At 45.6% G+C, this 25840-nt stretch overlaps 1 protein-coding gene across 1 annotated transcript; it reads right to left on the bottom strand.

The window, feature by feature from the left end:
• Positions 1-1183: 1183 nt before the first annotated feature.
• LOC138487696 (nicotinamide N-methyltransferase-like) lies at positions 1184-25840 on the bottom strand. The gene is made up of 3 exons (XM_069614221.1): positions 25632-25840; positions 13258-13465; positions 1184-4335 (listed from the first exon to the last, which is right to left on the bottom strand). Exons 1-3 carry the CDS (start codon positions 25783-25785, stop codon positions 3693-3695), a joined length of 1005 nt encoding a protein of 334 aa, XP_069470322.1. The 5' UTR covers positions 25786-25840; the 3' UTR covers positions 1184-3692.

Here is a 25840-nt window from a genome sequence, read left to right as displayed (position 1 = left end):
TCTCGCTACAATTGAGCAAAGTGATCGATATCATCCTGTGAAGCAGAAGGGGTCTCGCAGATGAAGTTTAACAGCGAAACAACACTCGTCAGTGCAATCCGCAAATGCACGCACACAAATGCACGTGACTTCCTGTTTTATAACGGATGTTGTTAATGGGTCAGGGTGGAGCTTAGCTGAATTTGCTTGTTTTGTTAATGTTCTCGCTACAATTGAGCAAAGTGATTGATATCATCCAGTGAAGCAGAAGGGGTCTCGCAGATGAAGTCCAACAGCGAAACAGCACTCGTCACAGCACATGAATGACATCATAAGAACTGTTACATAATCAATTACAAACTTGAGATTGGGGGAGTGGCCGTGATCATTACCCCCAGTTACATGTGATAATTTTGCCAGGAAAAAGTCACCAGATAGGTGACTTTTTTTTCATGACCCCTAAAGTTCTATCCCCAAATATTTTAGGAGGGGTTTAATTATTTAGAATATTTGGGAAAGTTATTTTCTGAGGGTGCATTTTAGGGAAATGTTGCCACCTGGTGACAGTATCACTGGATATGCCACTCCCCACTTTCTGGGAATGGGCCTGAGGTAAATATGTGACCCTGTAAAGCACCAGACGCCTAGTCCCATTCCCCGCTAGCACGGACTGTTGAGGATCGCTCAATGAGTGCATGGCATGACACCTCACCGTCCTGCGCCACGCGTTGGACCATAACATAAATCGGCAGAAATTCTCCCTTCCAGTGACCCAGTTTTTGAGCCCATAACTCATATCAATGCAATGTGCTCCAACCTACCACAACACACCCTCTTAAACTCTCAATCAGGGTGCAAGGGTGGGAAAATCATAGACATAAGCTGCCTATGCAGCTCCACCGGTCTGGGTCAGTGGGGCAAAAGAGAGGGAGAGCACCTCACGCTCACTCTCTTTATACCCCGTCTAAGACCCCTAGGCTCTATGCTTCTAGCCCTGAGCGGCGGTCCCTGAAAGTGATTTCATCATGCCGCTCGGTGCAAGGATGACCCCCTCATTTTCTGGTCCTCCCCACCTCTCGACTTGCCCCCATGCCTCGCAAGCCGCAGGCCTACCTAGGCGCCAGGGCCACTATTGTATGTGCTGCAAATTGATATAGTAAAAGTGACTCTGCATCAGAGAAAAAAGTTTGGGTCAGAGTTTGACTTTTAATGGAATCCGGTGTAATTTATGCATTAGTTTCAATAGTAGTAAGTTACACCTGATTTCTGATAACCATTTGATGGAGTAGTCTACGCATGGCATACATTCACTGCCTCCAGAAAATATCATTCATTATAAATCAGGTCCCCATTGTTAGAGGTTCCTATTGTAGATGATATGCACTCAGGGACGTATAAGGCTTAGAGCTGAAATCTTACACTCTATCTAAGAGGTCCATTTGACCCTCTTATGCTATCTATTGAACGTATTACCTCATTTTGTATACAACTTTCTGAATGAAAATAAGACAGGCTGAGTAAAATAAACACATGTACATGCAGGTTACGTTTATTAATTCACATATTGTTTTTGAGTGTCTGGAGTAGTGCTGCAGATTTATAGTATTTGGTTCAGTGAGATTCCGGAGCAGATGGAGGGAGGTGGGGAGGGCTGTTTGCTGTGTGATTTCAAGTTTGTGCTCTTGTGGGGGTGTGTGAGTATTTATGTGGTGGTTGAGCAGTGAGTATAGAGGAAAATGGAAATGTTAGTAGGGTTAGTGGTGAAGGGGGTCTATTCGTTCTTGTAGGTTATCTTGTTTTGATTAGACTGAATTCCTTATATGGCAGTTGGTGATATTATGATTTCCTTTCGTTGAGCCAGTCCAGCCCTTTTGGTTTGATTTTGGTTGTACAATGGGTTGTGGTGTCTCTGCTTGTGTCGAGGTCAGGTGTTTCCTTTAGTAGCACTTCCTGTTTCGGTGGGCCAAGTATTTAGCAGTTTTCTGGTTTTTAGGTGTTCTTCAGCTGCTTGTCGTTCCTTGGGGAGTGAGATCACCTAGGAGTTCCATGACCATGATGAGGCGTGAAGCGTCCCACTGGCTGAGTGACTATATACGGGCACAGATCCTAAAGGTGACTTTCATTATTCTTTGCATGTACATCTGTGTGTATTGATTTTCCTTCCATAAAACGCACCAATATGCACCTTATTTTGGGTTGAATGCACTGTTTTGGCAGTTTTATATTAATCAGCAGTTGTGTGTTAGTATATCGACAAATCCCTGCTCCCCTGCACTAAAACCTCTAAACCGTCTTAGTAAAGACGCTACTATAAATGCCTCAGCATGAACGAATAACTATGGATTCATCAGGAAAATGTGTTCAGAATATTGGAATCTGAAACGCAGGTCACCCCCTGAAATCAGTGTTAACGTTGCTTCTGCTGCTCTGCTCAGGGAGCTGCCTTTTACACTGTGAGCTGCATGTGCTATGCTTGGTGAAGTCGGAATTCAGCTGTGATAGTAAAATCAATGTTTGTTTCTATTTCTAACACAAACTGTCCCCTCTGTTAAAAATGGAAAACAATATGTTTAGAGCGGGGCAGTAGACAGTACTAGTAAAAGGAATTCTATTTCATCTGTTACATGTGCCTTGGAGCCTGCTGAAACTAACACTAGAAAATATATTTTTTTCGATTGCAAAAAGAAGAAAATGTTTTTATATTTTCTGCATGAGCAGGCGTACTCTACTAGACATAGATACACTTACTTTTGTGAGGAACTGCCAACTCACAAGGGTCCAAAGCCCTGTTTTTTTAAAAATATGTATTAGTGTATACAATGATGTGGGTTATTCCTTCTTCAAAGGGGTAATCTGCTAACCAGATCCCCCTTTGTTGCAAATCCATGTCAAAAGCATAGTGCACTCGTGCAATGACACCTCAGTAGCCTGATCCACCACACCCAGCCTGCTCATGGTGTAGAGCAGGTTCAAAGATGACAAGCTGCCCACAGCAAAGTCACTGCAGCACAGCACAACACTTAAGATATGCCCCCTGTACCCAAACTACGATGATCATGAGTACCCCATGCTTGTGGCAGGGTAATCTCTAAGAATAACCTATCCCTGAGTTTAGGCATAGAGCAAGGCAATATCTATGATTGTACCTTCATGATTGTGTTGGGTTTTAGTTTACAGACGTTCGAGGGGTGGTGGGCCATTTTACCCTTACTCATCCTTGTAGTCCTGCGAGGCAGAATCCAATTCATCACAACTTTCCTCTGTATGTAAAAACATACCTCACTGCCACTTAGACAGGGTGTGGCGGGTATGCTTGAAGGACTTTCTGACAATGGCAGTCTACCCACCTTCAGAGGGCCGTTGCTCAGGTGACAGTTAATAGTACCTGGCAAGAGACAATTAGATTGTTACACATTATTTAATTGGCCATCATCATGTCATTTCCTGGCTGGGAAAGACTCACCTAAGACACTTTGCTCAGAGCACCGAGTCCCACAGAGTTTTTCCTATCTCCCCTAGTCACCATGGAAAAGGAGAATGGAATACTTTTAGTGCCTTCTCCCCCATCACTGGCAGGCCCTTTTATTTTTATTTTTTTTCTCGAGTTGAGAAACGGTTTCAACGCTGTTTCTAAACTCGAGAAAAAAATTATATTAGTACCCTGGTATGACGTGCCGGGGTACTAAAAGCAATAGAATCATCGGAGGGGGGCATTACCAGTCTGGTAATGCCCCTGGGGCTATGTTAAAGCCGTTGTTTTGCTCAGGCTTATAATTATCATCCTGGGGCATTAGCAGACCAGTAGTGCCCCGCTCCTCGGGTTCTATTGCTTTATTAGACACCTTCAATGCACCACAATTCAATTGGTTTGAGTTTTCAAAAGATGGGTTCCCATATATTGGGATCCTTTCTAAAACAGTCAAACTTGATGTTTCCTTACATGCAACTACGAAAAAAAATCCTTTGTAATCAGAAAATGAATGTGCAGAATCTTTTGGTCTCGGGCACACCTGGAAATCCTTAATGATGTAGCCTGCCCCAGTCAGAGCATTTCTTACAAATCCTGCATCGTAGAACAGAACGGAAAACCTGTGATCTCCAACTGTATAATAGGTGTCTTCAAGGGCCCCCATCATTACCAAATGCCCTCCTGGTTTTAGCAAGGTTGAGATATTTTTGATAGCTCTCCTATAGGTGTCGTGGTCCTTACATGCAGCTTCCAAACACAGCGACGAGAGCAGACAGTCTGCACTGAGTGGCAATGAAGATTCCAGCGGTTGACTTTGAGTGACATCACATTTCAGGATTTCTTTCACTCTCTGTCTCAGCTTCTCTTCCTTCTGTGTCGATTTTTCACTGCAAGAAAACATATTTGCAGAGTTATATTTCACATTTCAATAAAGCTGAAAGCAATCTAATAAGGCTGTGGTTTCAGCTTCAAAGAACCTCAAAGCTTCAGTGTCCATAGGAACGCTTCTTTACATTCTATATGCATTTCCATATGGAGGTCAGGTAAGGGCATAGAGGCCCACCGGGTTGTCCAGTTCCAAGTCTACTTCTGCATCATAGAGACTACTTGGTCTCAAATACTGTCTTTGCTGTAAGACTATCATTACATAGCTAGAATAGCAAACAGCTCTGCAGAAAAAGAGGCAAAGAAGAAACTGGGTGTCCATGATAGCACCTCAATAAACCCTTAATCCAAGAAATATTTCCATGAAGAATCGTGTGAGGCATTTTGTGAAGATAATGTGCGGTTATCAACACCACCCTTATCACGTAAAGAGGAAAGTGTCTGTTAGCACCTCCCCATCACCATCCAATTGACTCTGATGGACTGTTTCTGAATGGAATGGCCTGGTTCCATGGCATCTGAGGCATGGTCTCTGTCTTATTCAAGGAACATCATCTAAAAGTTCACGGCCAATGGCCATGGTCTGTGAGGGCTGAACCTGAGTGCATCCATGCCATCCTTACCCGTGTGGCTGCCAGAGTGAATTAGGCATTAGTGCTGTTGTTGAGTGGCACCCTGGTTGGATGTCAAGCATGAATATTATGTTGTGTCAATTGGCCTCTGAATCCATGCTGCGAGAATTGTTCTGTGGGTGCTTCCATAAACTTAATGCATTTAATCACAACTGAAAGTAATCTGAAGAGCCAATGATCATGAATAGTACTCAAGGATCCTTCTACACACAAATCCCTCCAGTGTCATGCATGAGCCTCTTAGCCTACGTTATCATACCGCAGCACACATGGGATTGTCACAGTCTTTCCAGGACCTGCCTTGGGAGGGTCTGTACCTGCATTTCAGTGATATGGTTTGCAGGATTGCCCAGACCACAATATCCACATGACATGGCCTCTGGTCATCAGCCTTGTCATTTGGACACCACTTCAAGTGAATGGCCTGATTCCATTCCCTGGATCCAAACAGAGTCATTGTATCGTATGTACCAAATAGGCGTGATTTGAAGACATGTCTAAGATGCTGCACATTCATAGCATGATACCGCTATACTCTTTTCAAGCCGAGCAATGACACAATGTGGTCTCTTGAGCTGGACACTGGGAATGGCTGCAGAATGGGCTGACCAATAATCTAGGGAAATGTTGACATTGGTTCATAGCAGTAGACTTTGGAATCCACCAATCCCCTGCTAGGATTCACTATCAATTGTGTTGGAGCCCCTTACTCTATTGGCTATTTGGTGGAGCTGTTGACAAATCAAATTACACTTCCCATAGTTGAAGATACATGATCCAAGGAGGGAAAAGAACCTCGCCCACTACGTCACTGAGGTACATAAGAGACATCTGCTGATCTAACATCAGTAGTTGTCTGCAGCTGAGGCCCAAGAGATCAGGGCACTTAGGTACCATTGGCAAGACAATGTGACTGGAGTACCTCAGTATATTTTAACCAAAACAGGGATTTGGTGAAGAGATCACCAGCTCTGTGTGGTTCTATGTTGGACATCATCAGCAACCAAGATGCCAAGCCACATCAAAGTAATAATGAGTTGTGAAACCTCTTCAAGCATCTTCTCATCTTCTGATCTTCAAGCTTCTGTTACACATGTTGAGTGGCCCAGGGAAGCCGGTCAAGCCAACCTGGTTCCAAGCCCTCCAACCCAGCACCTTTGGGCCACTGGAGATGTTTGAGACATCAGGACTAACAATTGAACTCCCACGCTACCTCAGAACTACGGCTGCAATACCCAAATGCCACTGAGCCATTGTGCTAGCCATGATATTGATATTGATATTGATATTTTCAAGTGTTTCAGAGCGCGACAAGGCAAGGGAGAGGAACAGGGGAGAACAAAATAGTGATCTTACGAGGCCCAGTGACATTGAGAATGCGCAAGTGCATGGGAGAGGGGGAGGGGAAAAGTGCATGGAAGGGGGAGAAGTGGAAAGTGCGAATCAGAGTAGAAACATAAATAACAATAAATGAATAATAAAGGCAACAAACAGTGGTAGTGCAGCCAGCAATTTGCAAGTGCTAGGTTTAAGGCAGCAGACAGGGTAGGTCTGATAAGTGCAGGGTGGGGGCTGTATGGGTACAGATACAGAACCCAGTGCGAGAGGGTGGCAGGGTGAGCAGGTACCTGGGCCCGGAGGACAGAGGGTGGCCAGGTGCACGGTGCCAAGAGAGAACAGATCAGCAGGGGAGAGGGGAAGTGAGGTCAGAAGAAAAGAGAAAGGTCTTGAGGTGCTTCCGGAACCGTAGATGGTTTTCCTAAAGTTTTAGAGTGGCAGGGAGGCTGTTCCAGAGGGAGGCCCCAGCCGAAGACAGAGATCTACCCCCAGCTTGTTTCTTTGAAAAACGACTGACCCTGAGGGAGTTAGAGGTAGAGGAGCGAAGAGCTCGAGAGGGGAGGTATTTGCGGAGGAATAGAAGAAGGTATTTTGGACCCAGGCCCCAGAAGGCCTTTTGGACAATGCAGAGGGTTTTGAATGTAATCCTTGCATCCACTGGGAGCCAATGGAGAGATTTCAGAGCTGGAGAGATACGATCCCAGGGCTTGAGGCCAAGGACAAGTCTTGCAGTCCTGTTCTGGATTAGTTGCAGAGGGCGGAGAGTAGAGGCAGGTAGATTTAGAAAGAGGCAGTTACAATAGTCCAACCTAGAAAGAACCATAGCTTGGGATACCATGAGCTTCTGGGGGAAGGAGAGGAAAGGCAGATTACCTCTGAGGAGGTGAAGTAGGAATTGTGACTTTTTAGCGACCTCAGAGATGTGGATGGTGAAGGAAAGGGTGGAGTCAAAGATGACTGTGAAGTTCTTAGCCACGCAGGTGGGGTTAGGAGGAGGGCCAAAGGAAGCCGGCCAGAGAGTGAGGGGAAAGGATGGTGAAGGTGTGCCGATGAGGAGGATCTCCGTCTTGCTAGCATTCAAAGATCATTGGCGGCCCACCAATCTTGAATGGCAGTTGGGCAATCAGAGATGAGAGAGGGAGAGGAGGTGGCAGAGGGCAGCCTGAAAATGAGTTGAGTGTTGTCAGCGTAGCACTGGAAATTTGAGCAGAAAATGGCAATGCAGTGGGCGAGAGTGAGGATCAAATGAATCCAAGTCAGGTTCACACCTTCCAACCACAGCTCAGAGCAGCAGGAAGTGGCTACAATATCTGCTTGATGTGTTCAATACTCTTATAAAAGAAAGGACATGTGGTGGCTAGGTGTCATTCCCAGGCACCCAAGAAAGCAAGACCCTAGGCTTACCTTGGGCTTAAAAGACCAGTTAGACTCACGTTCCCATTCCTTATCAAAGGACATTATCAGCAATAATTGAGTGTTTTCAGATTTGAAATCATGTTGTCTTCATTTGTCCTCATGCAGCAGAATTGCCAAACTATTCATCCAGCCTGTAGGTATGAAGTAGGGCAGCAGCCATGGCCCTGCAGTGAAGGCGAAACCTTCACAAATAAACTTTTTTCTACATTCTATTTCAAATAACGTTTTGTTTGTTTAACAAATCAGTGCCAGCCACCTTGTTCAAAATAATAATCAATGAATTAGAACGTTTGTTACCACTCTCTTTAATTATTCAAAGGTTATAACGCACAGAACAGGGTGTGTTTTTGGCTATTTACACTTTTCTCCCCACCGTGACACGCAGAACTTTTGCTCATGCACACTGCTCAAATCAGCAAATCAATGGGTAGATGAACGCTTGGGAATCTGTTCCTTTTTTGGTTTGGTAGAAATCTGTCTACTATTTTCTTTTTCCAATTAAGCATAGAGTGGGATGCCCCCTGCCACCAAAATCATTTACTTATCTCCCATGATGCTTTGCAGTGTCTGCCATGTTTCAGAACTGAACATACGGCTTTTTAACTGGTAAGGTTTAACACATCCTTTCGAGTTTCCTTTATTAAAGCAAGCGAGCGTAAGGTTATTTTTGGCCAGAGGAAGGATGCGAGGAAGGTAAATTTAGTAGGATTTTTGGTTTGCTGTTTTTAGGCAAAGTATTTAATTTTTCTGATATTTTCCCAATCCTCTGAGGGGTTTTGACAAACTTTGTGAGGGTTTACAGGCTCCTGAAAGTAAATTGATTTTACAGTATCAGTAGGCAAATATATACACTTTAAAACAGCAAATACTCAAATTTGTGTGGGGGCCACAGAAGTTTTAAGTTAATTTAGCATGCAATCCTTAGCATAAAATCCTATATGACGTTATTAAAAACATTTTAAGAGTAGTAATTTAGGCAAAACTATAATATCAAAACAAATCAAAGAATTGTGTTTTATTATTTATTTGGGTGGTCCCGCGCAAGCACCCTGTTTCCCTGTTTTTTATCCCACCCCAACCCCCCACCTGTTTTAACCCCTTAAGCACGAGCCATTGTTGCAACAAGTTACCTGATTGTAAATTGGCTAATTAGAAAAAAATATTTTCTGCTGAATAAACAATTAGGTCAGTCACAGGGGGTTGTAGTCAGATTGTCACAGATAGGTTATAACAGATCGTTATTGAGCATAGGGTGGTAAAATGTAGGTGATGTTAAGATTTTTGTATAGCGGCTAGCCAATAGGAAATGTGGATTTCACTTGGATTTGATAAAAGTTGGCTATGTAGTTTCTGTGGTTTCCTGCTACAAAACCTCTAGTTGAGATGGGCGTGTCGAGAGGGCTTTCAGTTCCCCAGTTCCACGGAGCTGGCTGATCCACACGTCCATATTTGCATGTAATAAAACTAGGGTTTCTTTCAAAACGTGCACTCCTTATTGACCCCTAGGATTGTTTTTTATTGATTGGTTTTTGGGCCTACATTTCATATTTGGTAACCCTGATGTGATTGCAGTGTCCCCAAGAGGATGTGAGCCCACGCTGCTGCTGCACACTCCGGGTTGCAGCAATTATCTGCAGTGACCAGCACAGGTGCACACCCCAAGGAGGTTTGCAGGTGCCATGGTTATCTGGATAAGGCAGCTGAGGGGAATGCAGAATCGGATGACCTGAGAGGAAAACCTAGAACATGAGCACACTCTTGCAGGAAAAATATGGGGCATGACAGTTTTTGGGTGTATTTGTTGTCATTTTGTAGAGCAGGAGTGAATAGAGAGAGCAGGGGAAGTCCCTCAAAGACAAGGGAAGGCAGTGTTGCAAAATAGTGCATGCATGTTGACTATTAGTGAGTTGAAGCTCCCCCACTGAGGAGAGCGATGACATCATACAGAACAGTTGTAAAGTGGAAGTACTGATGTTGTGTATCTCCTCTTAGACGAGGAAAGACAGTGCCATAGTTGAGGTGATGTCCTTTATCGAAATAACCTGTTAGCCCTCCATCCTAGAGTAGAAGGGGCGTGTAGAGAGTTGAGTTCCATCATCTCAAAAGAAGGATACTGAGGAAAGGTGTAGGCAATTGTGTAAATAAAAGTGATTTTATTATTGTTTTTTGGTAAGAGTTGTGTGTATATCAGTGTTCGGTGTGGGGCATTGCCAGCCCTTTGGGTGGACAGGGTTTATTGCGGTATGTGTATTAATAAAAGTGTGTTGAGGTGGTGGGAGTGTGATTGTTGATGGGGTGATGGTGAACTCATTTTGTTGGGTTGTTGGTGTTTTTGAGGTAAGACGCGGCAGGACTGGTGTTTGTTAGATTTTTGTTTTAAATAAGGTTGAGTTCAAGGAGGAGTATGGGTACTCCATTAGAACATATGTACAAGAGCACTCCCGCAGTATCGGGAGAAAATACTGAAGTACCACTGCAAGTGGGTTCAGGGCACTGAAGACAGAATGTTCAATCTTGGCACTGTGTTGGGTTCGAAGCATGTTCCAGGGGCACGAAGCACAAGTTGTACTAATGGACAAAGATGAAGAAGAGTGTTCAAAGGATGACAAAGACCCACAATGCAAGCCATGCCCACTGTTGAAGATGGAAAGAGTGTTGCTTGTGTCAAACAAATGGGAGGAGGTGGTATTGAGCTGTGTGACAGGTGAGTTGTCAGGGTTTGGTAAAGAAATGATGTAGAACATCAACAAGAACTATGTCACGATATGGGCCACATATGTCTCAAAACCAACATGGGTAGAAGCAAGAGAGGTTCCAGTAACGGTGAAGCTAGCAGACCAATACGAATTCTGTTCCTCTGAGAACTAACAGCAAGTGTTAAAAGGCATTATTCATCCCTAATCTCGGTAAAGGCACAGCAGCCCTCATGGATATCTTTTGGTTGTGTGACCAGCGAGCATACATGCATCTCCCATCATCATGGAGAGGGACATGTTCACTAATGACTCTGCATTCAGCCATCTTCATGGTTCCTGAGGCCCACCTGACTTGGGACCCATGTCTGTCACAGTGCAATTATATCTCTGAAGATTCCTCAAAGCTGCTTAAAGAAATGACAGACAAATATTGCCTATACACCAAAATGAAAGTGTTCTTCGCCTCCATTCTGCTACCGGAATCCAGTCCGCAGCCAATGAAAATGGCTCCAGAATTAGCAACGGGAAATGATCTGGTTGGCGAATGATATGGACCAACAGTTGAGCGCATTCCAGAGTGAGGTGCGCCTGATCCAGTTGATGATTCGCCAAAGCAAGTAAGTCCTGGATCTGTTGATGGCCATGGAAGTGGATGTCTGAAAGAAGATCAGACTGTCATGTTGCACATACAATACCCCAAACAATGCAGAAAACAGGTCTTGTCACACATCAATGGGGCCCTCCATAAGCTAAAGACAAGCATGGAATCTAAATCAGGAGTGGAAGCTGAAGATTGGTTCGATACTATGCTCTCGTGGGCACCAACATGGCTCCGATAAGTGGTGAAGATATTGGTCCCTATTGTGGTACTGCTGCTGGTGATGTTCTGCGGATGCCATATGAAACTCTGGTGCAGGTCTCGATAGGGGCAGATATAGCTCCTGCTAGGCCTAATCTTCCACAGACCATGGCGAAAATAGTAGCACAGCATGGCAATGAGTTCTGAATCACTATCCCATCCCGAGCCCCAGCAGAAAAACCAAACATTAGATGCCTTCATACCTCACAGATAAAATACAATTGTATGATGTTGCAGACCTGCAAAACCAGAAAGGAAAGTGAATGGCTGAGCATATTCAGGGCTGTGCCCATCCTGAAGGACAAACCCAAGGGAGATGGGCCTGAGGTCTCGAGCTTCATAAAACCAAGGGGGTCATTATGAGTTTGGAGGTAGCCATGGTGCTATTAGCGCCATGGCTGCCTACAAACTCGTGTCCGGGTCCGGGCTCTTTGAATGGGGACTTACCGGGTCATTCCAACCTTGGAGGACCCGGTAACTCCCCATTCAAAATACCTTCCCCATTCCCATTCAAGCCCCCATAGGGCGCAATGGGAATGGGGAGGGAGCTAATAACGGGCCCATTAATAACGGGCCCGTTATTAGCTCTCTGGTCCCTTAGCGCCTCCTGCTAAGGACAGCTGGTTTTACCAGCTGGCCTTAGTGGCACCCGCTAAGGGACCTCGGTATGCAACGGTAAGGGGTTAATGGCACCGGCATCCTTACCGGCGCCGTTAACCCTTTACCGCCGCACTCGGAATGAGCTCCCTAGTATAGATTCAGGGCACTTGAGACCCCCAGAATGATGGCCTTCTTATTTGAACTGCCAGATTACCACACAAAACACACCTAAATCCATCAGAATTTGGCTGATTAGTGTGGTCCTTGAGAGGCCCTGTAGGAGCTCCAGGGAGAGGCAGCTGATAAGGGGGGGGGGGGTCAAGCAGTCAAATATCCCCCAATTTGAACTACGAGGAGCAAGAGTGATGCCAACAAATTTAGTCCTGCAATGGGGATGTATGGTATGGTGGGAGCACCCATATGTCTGGGATCAAGAGAAGAAGTATTTTATTCTGAAGGGCCAATTTGACCTCAAATGTATCCACTGAGCTCATGCTAACGACCAAGTGCACACCATGTGACAAGGCCCATGGGAGGGTAACATATCACACAACTTGCCAATTAGGTAGCGTGGATCCAAGGTGACGGGGAAGAAGACCACGTTGTAGAGGGCAGGGGTAGATCAAGATGTGGACAATCGGTCAAGGAACTATAGTGGACTGGCAGTATGTATATAGGTGGTAACAAATGAGGGTGGGGGATGAATATGGTATTTTGTGTGCGTCACGAGTGACAATGATTTGCTTTATAACAACCTGTTTTCTTTGAACTAACCCAGATAGCTCGGTGGCAGTTGGCTTCTACAGTTCCCTTTGTCACCTTTTTCCTTTTTGTATACAAAATACATTTGTTTTCCTTGCAAAGAGGTGCCTCAAGCTATTTTCCTCAGAGGAGTGTTTTTTTCTATATTTGCTTGTCTAAAGATCTGCCTTACATTATCCTGGCAACTCTTTTTGCAAAATATCCTTTCGTGCTTCCTATCTTCACATCACCATCTCCAGGTGCCCTCCAGCCATGTAACATCCATTGGACACAGAACATTGTCCCAGTCCCGGTTATCCACCCTTACCCATACAATTAGGTGTCTCATCACCCTTTTCTTCATACTTCTTTGCCTCACCCCTCCCCACCCACATTGCTGCGCTCCCAGCTGTCATTGTGCCCACTAACAGCTGCAAAAGCAATTTGCTGCAGTAAGGTGACTAAAGCATGACAATGAGCATTCTGTGATGAGAACAGGTGTAACTGCAACATAAAATCGCCTATACCTCCAAAACAGCTTTAGCACAGGGTATAAGCGAGCTCCTTAATACACCAGCTGAATATGGCTGACTGGACTGAAAAAGCAAAGTTATTGTCAACACAAATCAATAGATGTCTTACCTCTGACCTTCAAGGTCACAAACATATCTCACAACTGGGCTCCAGTCGAAGGTTCCTGGGTGCTTCTTAAGCCACTTCTCAAACTCTTGCCGGCACAGGGCAGAGTAGTCGGAAACAATGATCTCCTTGAAGACTTCACAGGCTGATAGTAGCTGGTAGATACTGAGACCTGTGCCAATATCTATCAGGGTTTCTCCTTCCACAACACCTGGTTTTGAAAATGAAAATAAAAGTATGCAACGCAATTAGATGTGTGCATTTTACAACGTTGCTTCCGTCAAATATTGAATGTAGCATCCATTAATTAGTTCAGAGTGATTTAATTTCACCAGACCCTTGGCTTGAAAAGTAATGGCTTTTCAAATTGTACAAATAACTGATCCATCAAATGTTTTATACAGGTATGCCTTCCATGATCTGCAGCATGGTACATTGCACTCTTTCAACTTCAGTGCCCTGGTTACACAAGATAGGGTGGTTGAAAGCTGAAGGACAGTGAGATAATTCTTTGAGAGTGTGGACAGTTCTGTTGTCACTGAGCGAATGCATGTGTAAAGGCAGGGCTTTCTGCTTCTTCAAGCATGTCTACATTGTACTTTTGAATGCAGAAGGGAGGCATTTGCAGAATGTGAAGATGGCTACTGTGTAGTTAACTCTTGGATTGAATGAGGAACATTTCCCCAGGTCAATTCTAGAGACCTGGGCACCATTACAGAATGTTTGCACCGGGGCAAGTGCAACATTGCATTGTATTAGCACCAAGCACTAAAGTTTGGCCCATTTCCTAAACACTGGCACATATTAGAAAACATTGGCACCATGACAAGTGCAGTTTGACATATTATGAGCAGCAGAAAAAAAAATCCCCATGTCCAAAAAAGGTACATTTTTGATGCATTTTTGAACCAGGGCAAAGTTTGAATCTCCTCTGCCCTCGATCAATTCAGAAAAAATCAAGACTCCCCCCCCTTCAGGGAGCCCCTTCTTCACACCCTGTAAGACATGTCCCTGTAGCCACCCATCTCACTATCCCTCCTGGTGAGCACCCTTTACATTACACCAAGTATTCCAACTGCAAACCCCTCCACACACTTGCATGCTTGCCAATACCAGTCACTGTTATTCCTGCAGCTCTTAATTGTATTCTGGTATTTAATGCTCGATTTTAAAAGTTGTTTACCCCTCTAGGATATGTGGGATAGCTCAGAGGGTTGGGTGATCACTGCTGAGACCTGAGTGTGACCTACAGGTAGCAGGTTCGGAGGTCAGCAGGGTCAACTCAGCCTTTTATCCTTCTGAGGTCAAGAAATTAGTACCAGGGAGCAAGTTCTGTGATTTTGTCACTCCTACCCTGAATGTTCTCTTCCTGTTGTCCTTAGAGTCTTTTCTATTTAGATAATCTGCAGATTCGAAAATTACCTATTTATTAGAAAATTCATAATTTACTCAGCAACTAAAAAACCTACAAAGATTAGAGGGAGAGGCGGGGAGTAACAGAGAGTTGGGTGAGGTGGACTGGCACAGTGTATTCACAATGAATCATATAATACACATTTCAAGCACTAAAAGAATTAGAGTGAGGGGACGGGAGTGCGGGTAGGTATGGGAGGTGGGTTGGCAGGGTGCATTCACAGCTATGCCTAGAATCCACATTTCAGACCCTGAAAAAGATTAGAGAGAGAGGCGGTGGAGCAGGCACGTAGAGCGAGGTGGATTAGAAGGGTAGATTCACAGCAATGCCTGAAGTCCACATTTTAAGCCCAAAATGAGTTTAGACGGAGGGGAGGGGAGAGCAGGCACGTAGGGTGAGGTGGAACGGAATTGTGCATTCAAAGTTAAGTGCAGAGTCCACATTTCAAGCCCTTAAATGATTAGAGGTAGGGGCAGGTATAGCGGGAACGTAGGGTGAGTTGGATTAGCAGGGTGCATTCACAGCTATTCCTGAAGTCCACATTTCAAACACAAAAAAGATTAGAGGGAGGAGCAGGGAGTGAAGGTACGTTGAGTGAGTGGGATTGGAAGGGTGCCTTCACAGTTAATCCTGGAGTTCACAGTTCAAGCGCTAACAAGATTAGAGGGAGAGGAGGGGGAGCAGGCATGCAGAGTCAGGTGGATTAGAAAGGTATGATCGCAGCTATGCCTGAAGTCCACATTTTAAGACCAAAAAGATTAGAGGGAGGGAGGAGAGTGGGGGCACATAGGGTGAGGTGGGTGGACAGTGTGCATTCACAGCGCTGTCTGATTCACCAGATTAGAGGGAGCGGCTGTTAGGGAGAATTCTCTGTTTAGGCTGAATTTCCTAACATAGTGAGTCCCCCAGCCGCTTTGCTGGATTTCTGGAGTTTGTTTTTTTCCCCTGCCAAGAGTGATACTCTTGTCCTCACACTCTTGGACATGATTTGAGGGGTTCCTTTGACTGTTAATGTGTTTTATGGGCTATGGGGTCTTTTAGTCCATAGGGTCTCATGTGTTTTTACTATGTATGTTACACAGCACCCTCACTGCAGTGACACAGGGGTGTCATAGTGACACCCCACCATAGGCTCCATACCCTGGGACTGAATACTGTCTCCCAGGGCATGCTAAGTCACCATTGGCTTTACTAGTCCCAAATTATGAACAGAAACCAGTACAAACCATCACATTGTGGATGTTCTGGTCAGGGCAATTCGATTGCCCCGGGGTCTGTTATTCGAGGGGGCACGTCTCCGTCCCCCCTGGTCGAGTTTTGGCTGGTGGCAGTGGATACTACTTTTTATATTCGACCGAGAATATATCTCTATAGGATTTTCCCATTGTTCAAGGCTACCAACTTTAATTATTTAATTCCTATAGCCTCGAACATACCGCTGGGTTATTTATTTAATAGTAATTCACTGGTTGGTAATTTTTGCCAGAACTGGATTCTAAAATGGCGTTTGTGTTCTCTTCTGTGACTCCAACCCAAGTCGAGCCCTTTGTTCCACTTTTTGGCGAGCTTCTCCACAGAAGCCTCCAAAAGTGGTGCCACACTATCTAGGTACCACAGGGGGCGTGGGAGGGGGTTTAGGCACCCTGGACTTAGTTGCCTTGGCAACTCAAGTCGCACTCTTGTGTGATTGCCCCAAGTGGTGAGCCAGACGGCTCACCACTTGGCATGTTTGACTGACAGCTAGGCTGAATGAATGGGGGTTTCTTGCATAAAAGCAGGGCTTTGGGGACTGGAACTTCAGAATTCGCCACAGGACCTGAAAATCCGAAGAGGGAGAAGCTGAGCCGACCAGCCAGATGACACCACCGGTGGTGCCCTGCTGAACCGTCTCACCACTTCCCGACGATAGAGGAGATCTTCTTGCCGGAGAGTCTCTTCCCCTTGAGCTGGTGGGGACAACCAGTTTGCTTTCTTTTTCGCCTACCAGGACGTCTAGCGGTCGAATTGCCCATGCTAAGCACCCCGGCAACCGGATAGCCACTTAACACTGAACCGCGGATAAAAAGGACCGCTCCTTTGAATCGAGAAATTCCACGGCTGGTTTCTTCCCTGGCAGTACAACGACCTTCTGCTTTCCTCCCCAACGAGATCTTCTCTTCTGCAGGACGAACAACTGCCCCCGCTGGAGTGTTCTCACCATTTCAAGGTACTGTGCCCGCCTGGCCTCCCTTTCTATAGATTGCTACAAGGTGACAGTAAATCCTTAACCTTCTAGACTGGGCTGGTCGCTTGACCATCTAACTGGTCCCTTTCTTTCGGTCCAACTCCTTTCTGAACCTTTTCGAGACTATTGTGCAATTTTCAACCGTGTGACCTTGGACACATTTCATTCTGATCCTCTTAAAGCGGGTCCGGCTTTCTGAAACTCTAACTTCACGGTTTTATTCTGCCTTCCTCTCTTGCTGTGTTCTTTTGAAAGTGTTGGGATCTGTTTCAATTCATGCTCTGCCTTTCTCTCCTTTTTATCCGAAGTATTAGAGTGCCATCTGCGTTAAGCGCTCACCGCTGTCTGAAAATAAGTGGTGCTTTACTTAAGACTTGTCTAATATTCTGCGAAGGGAGTGTATATACTTTAGTAACTGTGTTTTGAAATTGCTTGATATTAGTGCCAGTGTGTTTTTATAGATGTGTTTTTAAATAAATAATTATATATCTTTTACACCAAAGCTCTGGTCAGTGTTTGGTTGTTCTACTGTATTTACCTGCCCTATTGTGTATGCTCTGTATACTGCCTAACTCTTCTTAAGAGAAGTCTGTCTGCTCAGCCACAGCTACCAGGTAAATCTGGGTGGTGCAGACTGCTACCAATTGGGTTTACTGCTAACTCCTGTGGTCTTAAACTTTTTGCAGTGGTCCCTAAGGGAACTGCACAGGTTTCTGCCTAACAGCGGCTGGGAGTTTAGGCATGTAGGGTGAGGTGGATTGGCAGGCTGCATTCACAGTTAAGCCTGTAGACCTTGTTTCAAGCCATACAAATATTAAAGACGGGGTGGGGGGGGAGTAGGCACGTAAGGTGAGGTGAAATGGCAGGGTGCATTCACAGTTATGCCTGAAGTTTATATTTCAATCCCTAAAATATTAGAGGGAGGGCTGGAAGTGAATTGGATTAGCTTGGTATATTCACAGCTAAAACTGTAGTACACATTTCAGGCTGCAAAAGATTTGAGGGTGGGGCAGGGAGTGCGGGCACATGGGGTGAGGTGCATTGGATGGGTATATTCACAGCTATGCATAAAGGCCACATTTCAAGCCTAAAAAAATATTCAATGGAGGGGTGGGGTGAGCAGGCACATAGGTGAGGTGGATTGGCAGGGTGCATTAAAAGGTAAGCGTGTAATCCACTTTTCCAAGCCAATACACTTTAGTGGGAGGGTGGAGTGAGCTGGTACATAAGGTGATATGGATTGGCAGGGTGTATTCACAGTTAAACCTGGAACCCACAATTCAGGCCATAAAGAAATTAGAGGAAGTGGCGGGTAGAGCGGGTACATAAGGTGAGGTGTACTAGCAGGGTGCATTCACTGCTATGCCTGAAGTCCACATTTCAAACCCTACAAAGACTATAGAGTGAGCAGTGGGGAGTGAAGGCGCATTGAGTGAGTTAGATTGGCAAGGCGCATTCATAGGTAATCTCAGAGTCCACTTTCCAAGCCCTAAAAAGATTAAAGGGAGGGTCAGAGAGTACAGGCACATATGGTGAGGTGGATTGGCAGTGTGCGTTCACAATTATTACTGAAGCCCACATTTCAAGACATAAAAGATTAGATGTGAGTGAAATTGATTGAGGCAAGGGGTGAGGTAGATTGGCAGGGTGCAATCACAGTTAAGCCTAGAGTCCACATTTAAGCTCTAATAGATTAGAGGAAAGTCAGGGAGTGAGTTGGATTGACAGAATGCATTCAATTTCAGGCCCTAAAAAGATTAGAGGAAAGGGTGGGGATGGAAGGCACATGGGGAGATGGATTGGAGGGCTGAATTCAAAATTGAGCCTGAAGTCCACATTTCAATCCCTAAAAGGATAAGAGGGAGGGGCACGGGGTGCAGGTGTGTAGGAGTTGGCAAGATGCCTTCACAGTTATGCCCGAAGTCTAATTTCAAACCCCAGAAAGATTAAAAGAAGGGTTGGGGAGAGCCAGCACATAGAGTGAGGTCGGTTGGCAGGGTGTATTCACAACTATGCCTGAAGGGCAAATTTCAAGCCATAAAAGATTAAAGGGAGGGACAGGGAGAGAGGCACGGTGCATTCACCATTAAGCCTGGAGGCCACATGTCAGGGCTTAAAAAAATAAGAGGAAGGGGTGGGGAGTAAGGGCACATACGGTGAGGTGTCTTGGCTGAGTGCTTTCACTTTGAAGCCCAAGGGATGCCTTCTTCATCCTGACAAGAGGTGAGGATGTTGGGAAGAGGAGGGGATCAGGAATTGTTCACTGTTAAGACTAATGGCCGTTTTCCAGATCCTAAACCGTGAAGAGGGAGCAGTCATGAGGTTGGTTAGTGCCCACAGCTAGGGTGGAAAAGTGGTCCATGGATGTTTGCAGGCAGCCCCGAGGGACACATTCCCGATCCTGATGATGACAGAGTATTGGGGTACTGAGATTGATGGGGAGGGGCGTGAGAGGTTAGTGGACATTCACTACTACCTACTAAGTGGGCCTGAAAACCTGGGTTAATGGGGAAAAGCGTAGAAGAAAGCCCAGTAACAGACACAGGTCCTCATTATGAGTATGCAAAGAATCCCCCAGTTATTTTGCAGAATTACTGCCATACCTGTTTACTGGTGCAGCCACTCAGTCCCACAGAGATACCGCTGGAGTCAGTGTGATGGTAGGGCAGTGTTAATAACATTTTTTGGAGTCAATAGAACAGCATGGGACTTTTGTGGCTATACCAAAAGTGGCAATTCCACTGGAGTAAATTCTTCACATTTTGGAGTTAAAGTGGAGGATGTACCTCCAGCAGGGGCTATTTGAGAACATGCACAGGTTATGTGCCTCTTGTTTCTGAACCGGCAAGCTCCTGCCACATTATAAGGGTGTCCCTCTTATGGATTGCCAATCCATGGCCTCTCCACCAGTCACGCCCTTTTACACATGAAAAGCAGGTGTTGAAGGAGGACTAGTGTCTATAGATTCTATCCAGATATGTTCATGTGTGCATCTAGGACAACCAGTGGTGTGTGCACACATTGCACACGGTGCTTTTTATCAGTGAGTCTAAGTTCCTTTGTCCTGGCCAAATCATCACCCCTCTTGAGCCTAAAATGACCAATCTATGCACAAGAAATATAGACAAAGGCTGCACAGGTACATCACTGATGTGCTAGGAATTGATCAGGTTGGGCCTAATATTTAAGGGTTAATAATCAGTGTTTCATATAGCGCCTGCTGCTGGCGTGTGCCATTTTGTGAAGCTTTGCAGGTGAACACAATACAGGTAATGAGATTAATGATGGCCGATTTATTGGCATCTGAATTAAACAAGCCTTGGCAAAGTCAGCAGTTTAGGCTTTTGAGTAGGCTTTCAAGGCACTACCATAATGGGACGACCTGACCATAAAATGGCAGAGGCGGGAAGATGGGGGTGAGTGCCTGATAGCAGGGACTGGCATCTGCCTATCTAATGCCTATATGGGAGCCAAGAGTGTTGGCTTTACAATGGCTTTCTTTTAACAAGAATTCAGTGCAAGAAACAGATGCAACAACAAATATATCATTTATAAAGTTACATTTGGTTACGATAGTCTTATTACACCAGGATTTGGTCTACAGCTGCAACTAAGCATTATCTTTCAGAACTCTGATTAGAAATGACACTGGCATCTCATTAAAAGCACCGAGTTTGATAAAGGTGATCCCAGTGGTCAGTGCTTAATTTGTTTAATAAAAAGTGCCAGTGACCCAAAAATATTGGCCCCATAATGCCGGGCGCGCCACCGCCCGCAGTGCGGCCGTGCCGCCAGCACCAATTGAGTGCTAGACCTAGATCGGCCCACCACCAGCCCATCACACTGCTGCTGCTCCATGTCACATATTTGCAGCTAGTTAATAGTGTATTTCGATGCATTTGTTTTCCTTTTCTTTGTCACAAAGAGGGCAACTGTGACCCCTGGGTGATGCCCTGCTGTCTGACTGGAAACCCGGTGATGTTGGCAACATGCCTGGTTATTTGGGTAGTTATGCTCTGTTCTGTCATAGAATACAGAACAACTAAAATGTTGAATGGGTGTGCCAGGCTGTGCCATGTACTGCACACTGGGAATATACTGTTGTCGATGGTGTGAACTGTGAACATGGTGTGATAATGCAAATTGGGAATAGACTGGGGGATTCAAAATGTCAACATACCAGGGTGGGCTAAATTCGATGTATACTACTAGGTTTCCATATTGGGAATGCACTGTGATTTTGCAGCCTAGGCATAAGGGTATACGATGGGCACACTAACACTGTGAGTATTGTAAACCGAGACAATGATAATGAAGGAGTTGTTTGTAATGAAACACTGGCACAGTGCAACACAGGAGTTTACTGGACCTGTCAAACTGGGAGCATACTGGGTTTGTCCGTACTTTATATAACTTGGGATTTTGGAAACTGCAAGCACTTTGTAATTGTGTAAAATTAAAATGAGGTTTTACAGGATGCTACAAACTAGATGTAATACTGGGAGTACACAGGGATTGTGCAAACTGCATTTACATTGGGATTGGACGAACTACTGAGGTTGTCAAACTGTGCAGATATGCCTGTGTTACGCAAATTGCAAATATGCTAGGAGTAGATGTTGACTGACAAACTGGGAACGTGCTTTGATTACAAAAAACAGAACACATCGCCATTGTGAAACAGGAGGCTTATATAGCGGCACTGTGCAAAATGGGAGTAGAGTGGGATTTTCATACTGGTGTTGGACAGACTATTCTGGCATTGTGCAGAACTATAATAGGACTGCGATAGCTCCGGCAGCACTTAATGAGTTCCCTGCACTTCTCCCCTCCCTCCTTGCACCACTTGCGCGATCTGATTGACACAAGGCCTAGTACGATCGTTGTTTCTTCACCGTGCTCACCTCCTCTGTCCTCTGAGTGTGCTTCTTTGTGTGCCTCCATGCAGTGTTCATGCAGCCGCAAAACTACTAAAGAAACTGCCTCGGTTCTGCAACTGGTTCAAGACCAGGCAGACCCCATAGGAATCCATTGTAAATGCGGCTTACAAAACACGCATTTGCAAGTGGCGTTCACATTCCCACCGACGGGGTGAAAAAATGAAAGAGAAAAGGCGCGTTTGCCTCGCTTTAACTCTTTCCTTGTCCACTTCACATCCTGGGCTTTTAAATGTTCATGTTCCCCCAGAGCACCAAAGTGCTCATGTTGACGCTCCCCTGCACAGCAGAGCATCAAACCAAAAAGAATTGTGCATGTTTCTACTCTTTGCGTTTTGTAAAAGATGAAAATTGCATGCCGGAGACCCAGAAGCATATAAGTGCTAACGCTGGCTGCCCCTACGTGCAATTTGCATTTTTTAGTTTTTCAAAAATGATCTCCTACGTGTAACAGTTTACGTGTCATTGTTCATTGCATGTATCATAGCAAATGTGTGCATTTAGCAAACCTCATGAAAAATTGTATTCCCTCATAAACATGATGTTCTTAGATATGCGTGAGCAAGTGCCCACGTGCGTATCCTGGGAGAGGTTCCGTGCCAACCGTGCATGTAACACGTGGGTCATAGAATCCCAAGAAGCGCGTCTTAATTCACTGCCAGTTACCAATGCGGACTTGTTTCCCTTGAAACTCAAATATTAAAGGGCAGTGCAGGCAAGAATCAGCGCGCCATCTGCTGAGATGCGGAAACAGGGCCATACGAGCAAACGTTCTGATATGCCGAATGCGATAATCCGTCGATATGCCTCTGCTCCACACAGGGAGTGTAACTGGAGAGAGCGCTCCTTCTGCTGGGCGCTAGCAAATGCAACGATTGATATGAAACGCTGGAGCAGACAGCTGTGGAATACAGTACCGTACGATTTAGCAAACTAGGAAATAAATAGGACCGGGAGTGGGGCTGCCCCACTTCCTGTGAAAGAGAACACACAGGATCAAAGCAAGTCAATTCATGTGCTGGAATAGTCTCACAAGGGAAGAGAACCGTGCCTCAGTTCCTCATTGAGCACAGGAACACAATACTCGGGCATTTGCATATGGTTACATCATCGATTAAAAAAATAGACAATGAGAAGGGAGAAGGTGCAGCATGGCAGATTGGCATTTCATTTTCTCTGCACTATGGCCAGGTTTGTAGTACGCCTCTGAGCAAGTTACAAACGCAAGATGACACGGAATATAGCCCCAAACCCCTAAATTCCCTTCCTCCATCCCAGGGAATCAAGGAGCTCACCATCCCAACAGAACATGAATAAGACCTGGCTAGCTGCGGATAAGTGTGGATACAATCCTGGATTAGTGTCATCTGGCAGTGATGTCATGCAACATGGGGTGCAGCACAGTTACTGGAGTGCAATTGAGGCTACCCTTTCAACGCTATGTATTTTTCAAACATGTTCATCTGCATCCATATTCTAAACACCTACACCTGCATTGTTCATTCTGAAAAAACAAAGCCACTGCCACGGCTGCTATTTCTCGACATTGAGTGACCCAGTGGGTGATTCTATAGGAAAAGGGAGTTTGTAGACCCGGTCAGCCCCTTCCTTGTTGACTGACTGCAGCGCGAGCCACTTAGGAGAGCAGCTTAGGAGAGCATTACTACCTATAGAGACCAGGCAGTGCTCGCTACACTGCTCTCACACTGGGGACCCAGTGCCTGCTTTGTCTCCCTCTCGGCATTTTATTTACAGTGTTTACACATACATTCAGCAACCTGTTTCTTTCTTCATTTTTTGTATTCAACAGTAAAAAGGAAATCCAAGACTCCCACAATGCACTGCAGTCTAGAATGCTAATATGAAAACTGTGCATACTGTTCTTGCTGAAATCTCCTTTTGATAATTATTTGTTATTCATAAAGCACCTCAAAATAATAAAAAACAACTGTGCGTGCAAAGAAGCAGAGAGTGTCAGGGGCATGCGGAGATGAAACACTATACGGGTGGGCACAGGGGAGTTGCTAGGTCTGGAAAAGACCCGGGGCTAAGCTGATGTCGGAACTGTTGGGACTGGGGGCTAGCTAGTCTTTTGGCTATAGCTCCTGAGATTCTATCCGGGGCTACAACCAAAAGACCAGGGGCTATAGCCCCCTTAGCCCCCCCTAGCAACGCCCCTGTGGGCACATTAAGACCAAGTTAAAGCTTGACGGGGGGGGTCATCTTCCACGGAATGTTCACGTGTGCGATGAGACCATCACATCATTACCTTAGAGTTATTAACTTACTGCGATTCAGTTGTGGGGTCATGGGATCTTCTGGAGGAACTAGAAAGGAGTTTTGAGAGGAGTTTCCTGCTATTGCCTCCTTCTAACACTTGGTTCATTTGCTCGAATGGAGTCTTATGTACACGCCTGTTACATATACGCGGAGGCGGCCGCAATTATAATGTAACAGGTCATCCGACTCCGACAACGGCTGCTGATTACACCTTACATTATTATTGCGGGCGGCGGCCACCGCCGGAGGCTTCACGGGCGGCGGCCACAATTATAATGTAATGGTTTTAGCAGCAGCCTTGGTCCGAGTCGGATGACCAAGGCTGCTGCTAATACCGTTACATTATAATTGTGGCCGCGGGCCACACTGCCTAGCTGCCTCATCACGGCAGCTCACGTTGCCTCACGGTCGCCGCCTCACCTGCCAGCTCGAGTTGGGTGGGCAGGCCACGCCAAATCCTGGCATGCACTGCACACGACGAGCAGCAGGCACCGTGCCACCAGCCACTGCCACACCAGCTGCGGTCAAAGTTGGGGGGCAGCGGGGGCTCTTCAGACTCATGAGCGAATGATCCAACCTGACATAATTATGGCGCCGCCCGCCGCCGGGGTGGATGGACATATTCGCGGTGGACGGACGCAATAATAATGTAAGCTTAGCTCACAGCTCACTCAGCCGAAAGTTTAACTTTAAGTTATTTACCACCGCATTGTACAGTCTAGGGCTAGGTCTGCAGCAGGAACTTAAGCTGCACGTAGGGTTAGTAGGCCTGCACAGGAACCGAACCACACGTGCAGGGGCAGGCTTTCTCACGAGTCACTCACAATGCCACGCCTTGATAAATCACACACGTCATCGTGTCATTTCACTGGCAAGAGAACAGTCAATGAAAACTGCACATTCTGTGTTACTATACAGAATGTATCAAATATTGCATAGTAACAACAAAATCTTGGTTTTCATTTGCTGTTTGTGTTGTGCTGTACTCCCAGGCCCCAGCCAGTCATTGGCTGCAACTGGAAGCAGAGCAGCAGAGACTCAGAATGATTTATGAACAAACAAAGGAATTACACGTGCCCAATCAAGTTCCGGTCCCCAAAAAAGACTGCCGGTGTTCGCCACCGGCAACCACCCCCACAAATTAAGCACTGCCAGTGGTGTTTTCGCTGGCAGGGGCAGGTAGAGGGAGGGAAATGGCCATAGGGATTAGCATGGCCATGGTTAGTTAATGGGTGGGTGGTTGAATTCCAAAGAATAACCAGGGTCTTGTGACTCTCCCCACATCCCATCACTCAATGTTTGCTGCCAATACAAATAGATTAGGTTTATAGGCCATACCAGCTAGTAGCCAGAACTAAATAAAACAGGCTGATTGATTGCTGGCTAAGCATACACAGCGGCAATCGCTTTGCCCACAGAGCTATCTGACTGAAGCTAGAGGCGATGTAATTAGCAAAATGATTGAACGAACATGGCTTCCAGTAGCAAGACACACGTACAGTGTACCAAAAAATGCACTAACCTGCAGTGAACGTTTTCGCCAGCTGCTTGAGCACGAACTCCAAGTACTTATCGTTCACAAGTGCCCCATCCTTAGAACTGTAATATCTGTCCAGGTGCGCTCTGGGATTGAACTTCTGATTGTAGATGTCCTTGTCATTGAAAGACACCGCCATCTTGTACTCTTTTTGCAAGTGTCCTCTGTGGCTGTCCCTCCACAGCCTCTCTTAT

The sequence above is a fragment of the Ambystoma mexicanum genome, chromosome 9, assembly GCF_040938575.1.
Source record: "Ambystoma mexicanum isolate Mex_15411 chromosome 9, UKY_AmexF1_1, whole genome shotgun sequence".
Classification (NCBI taxonomy): Eukaryota; Metazoa; Chordata; class Amphibia; order Caudata; family Ambystomatidae; genus Ambystoma; species Ambystoma mexicanum.
This window is presented reverse-complemented; position numbering and strand designations above follow the sequence as displayed.

Excerpts from the sequence above, each read along its gene's own strand:
- LOC138487696 (XM_069614221.1), bottom strand. The coding sequence starts at position 25,785 with ATGGCGGTGTCTTTCAATGACAAGGACATCTACAATCAGAAGTTCAAT. Across the intron at positions 13,466-25,631 it reads GGCGAAAACGTTCACTGCAG|GTGTTGTGGAAGGAGAAACC; the intron begins GTTAGTGCATTT and ends TTTCAAAACCAG. Across the intron at positions 4,336-13,257 it reads TGTGACCTTGAAGGTCAGAG|TGAAAAATCGACACAGAAGG; the intron begins GTAAGACATCTA and ends GTTTTCTTGCAG.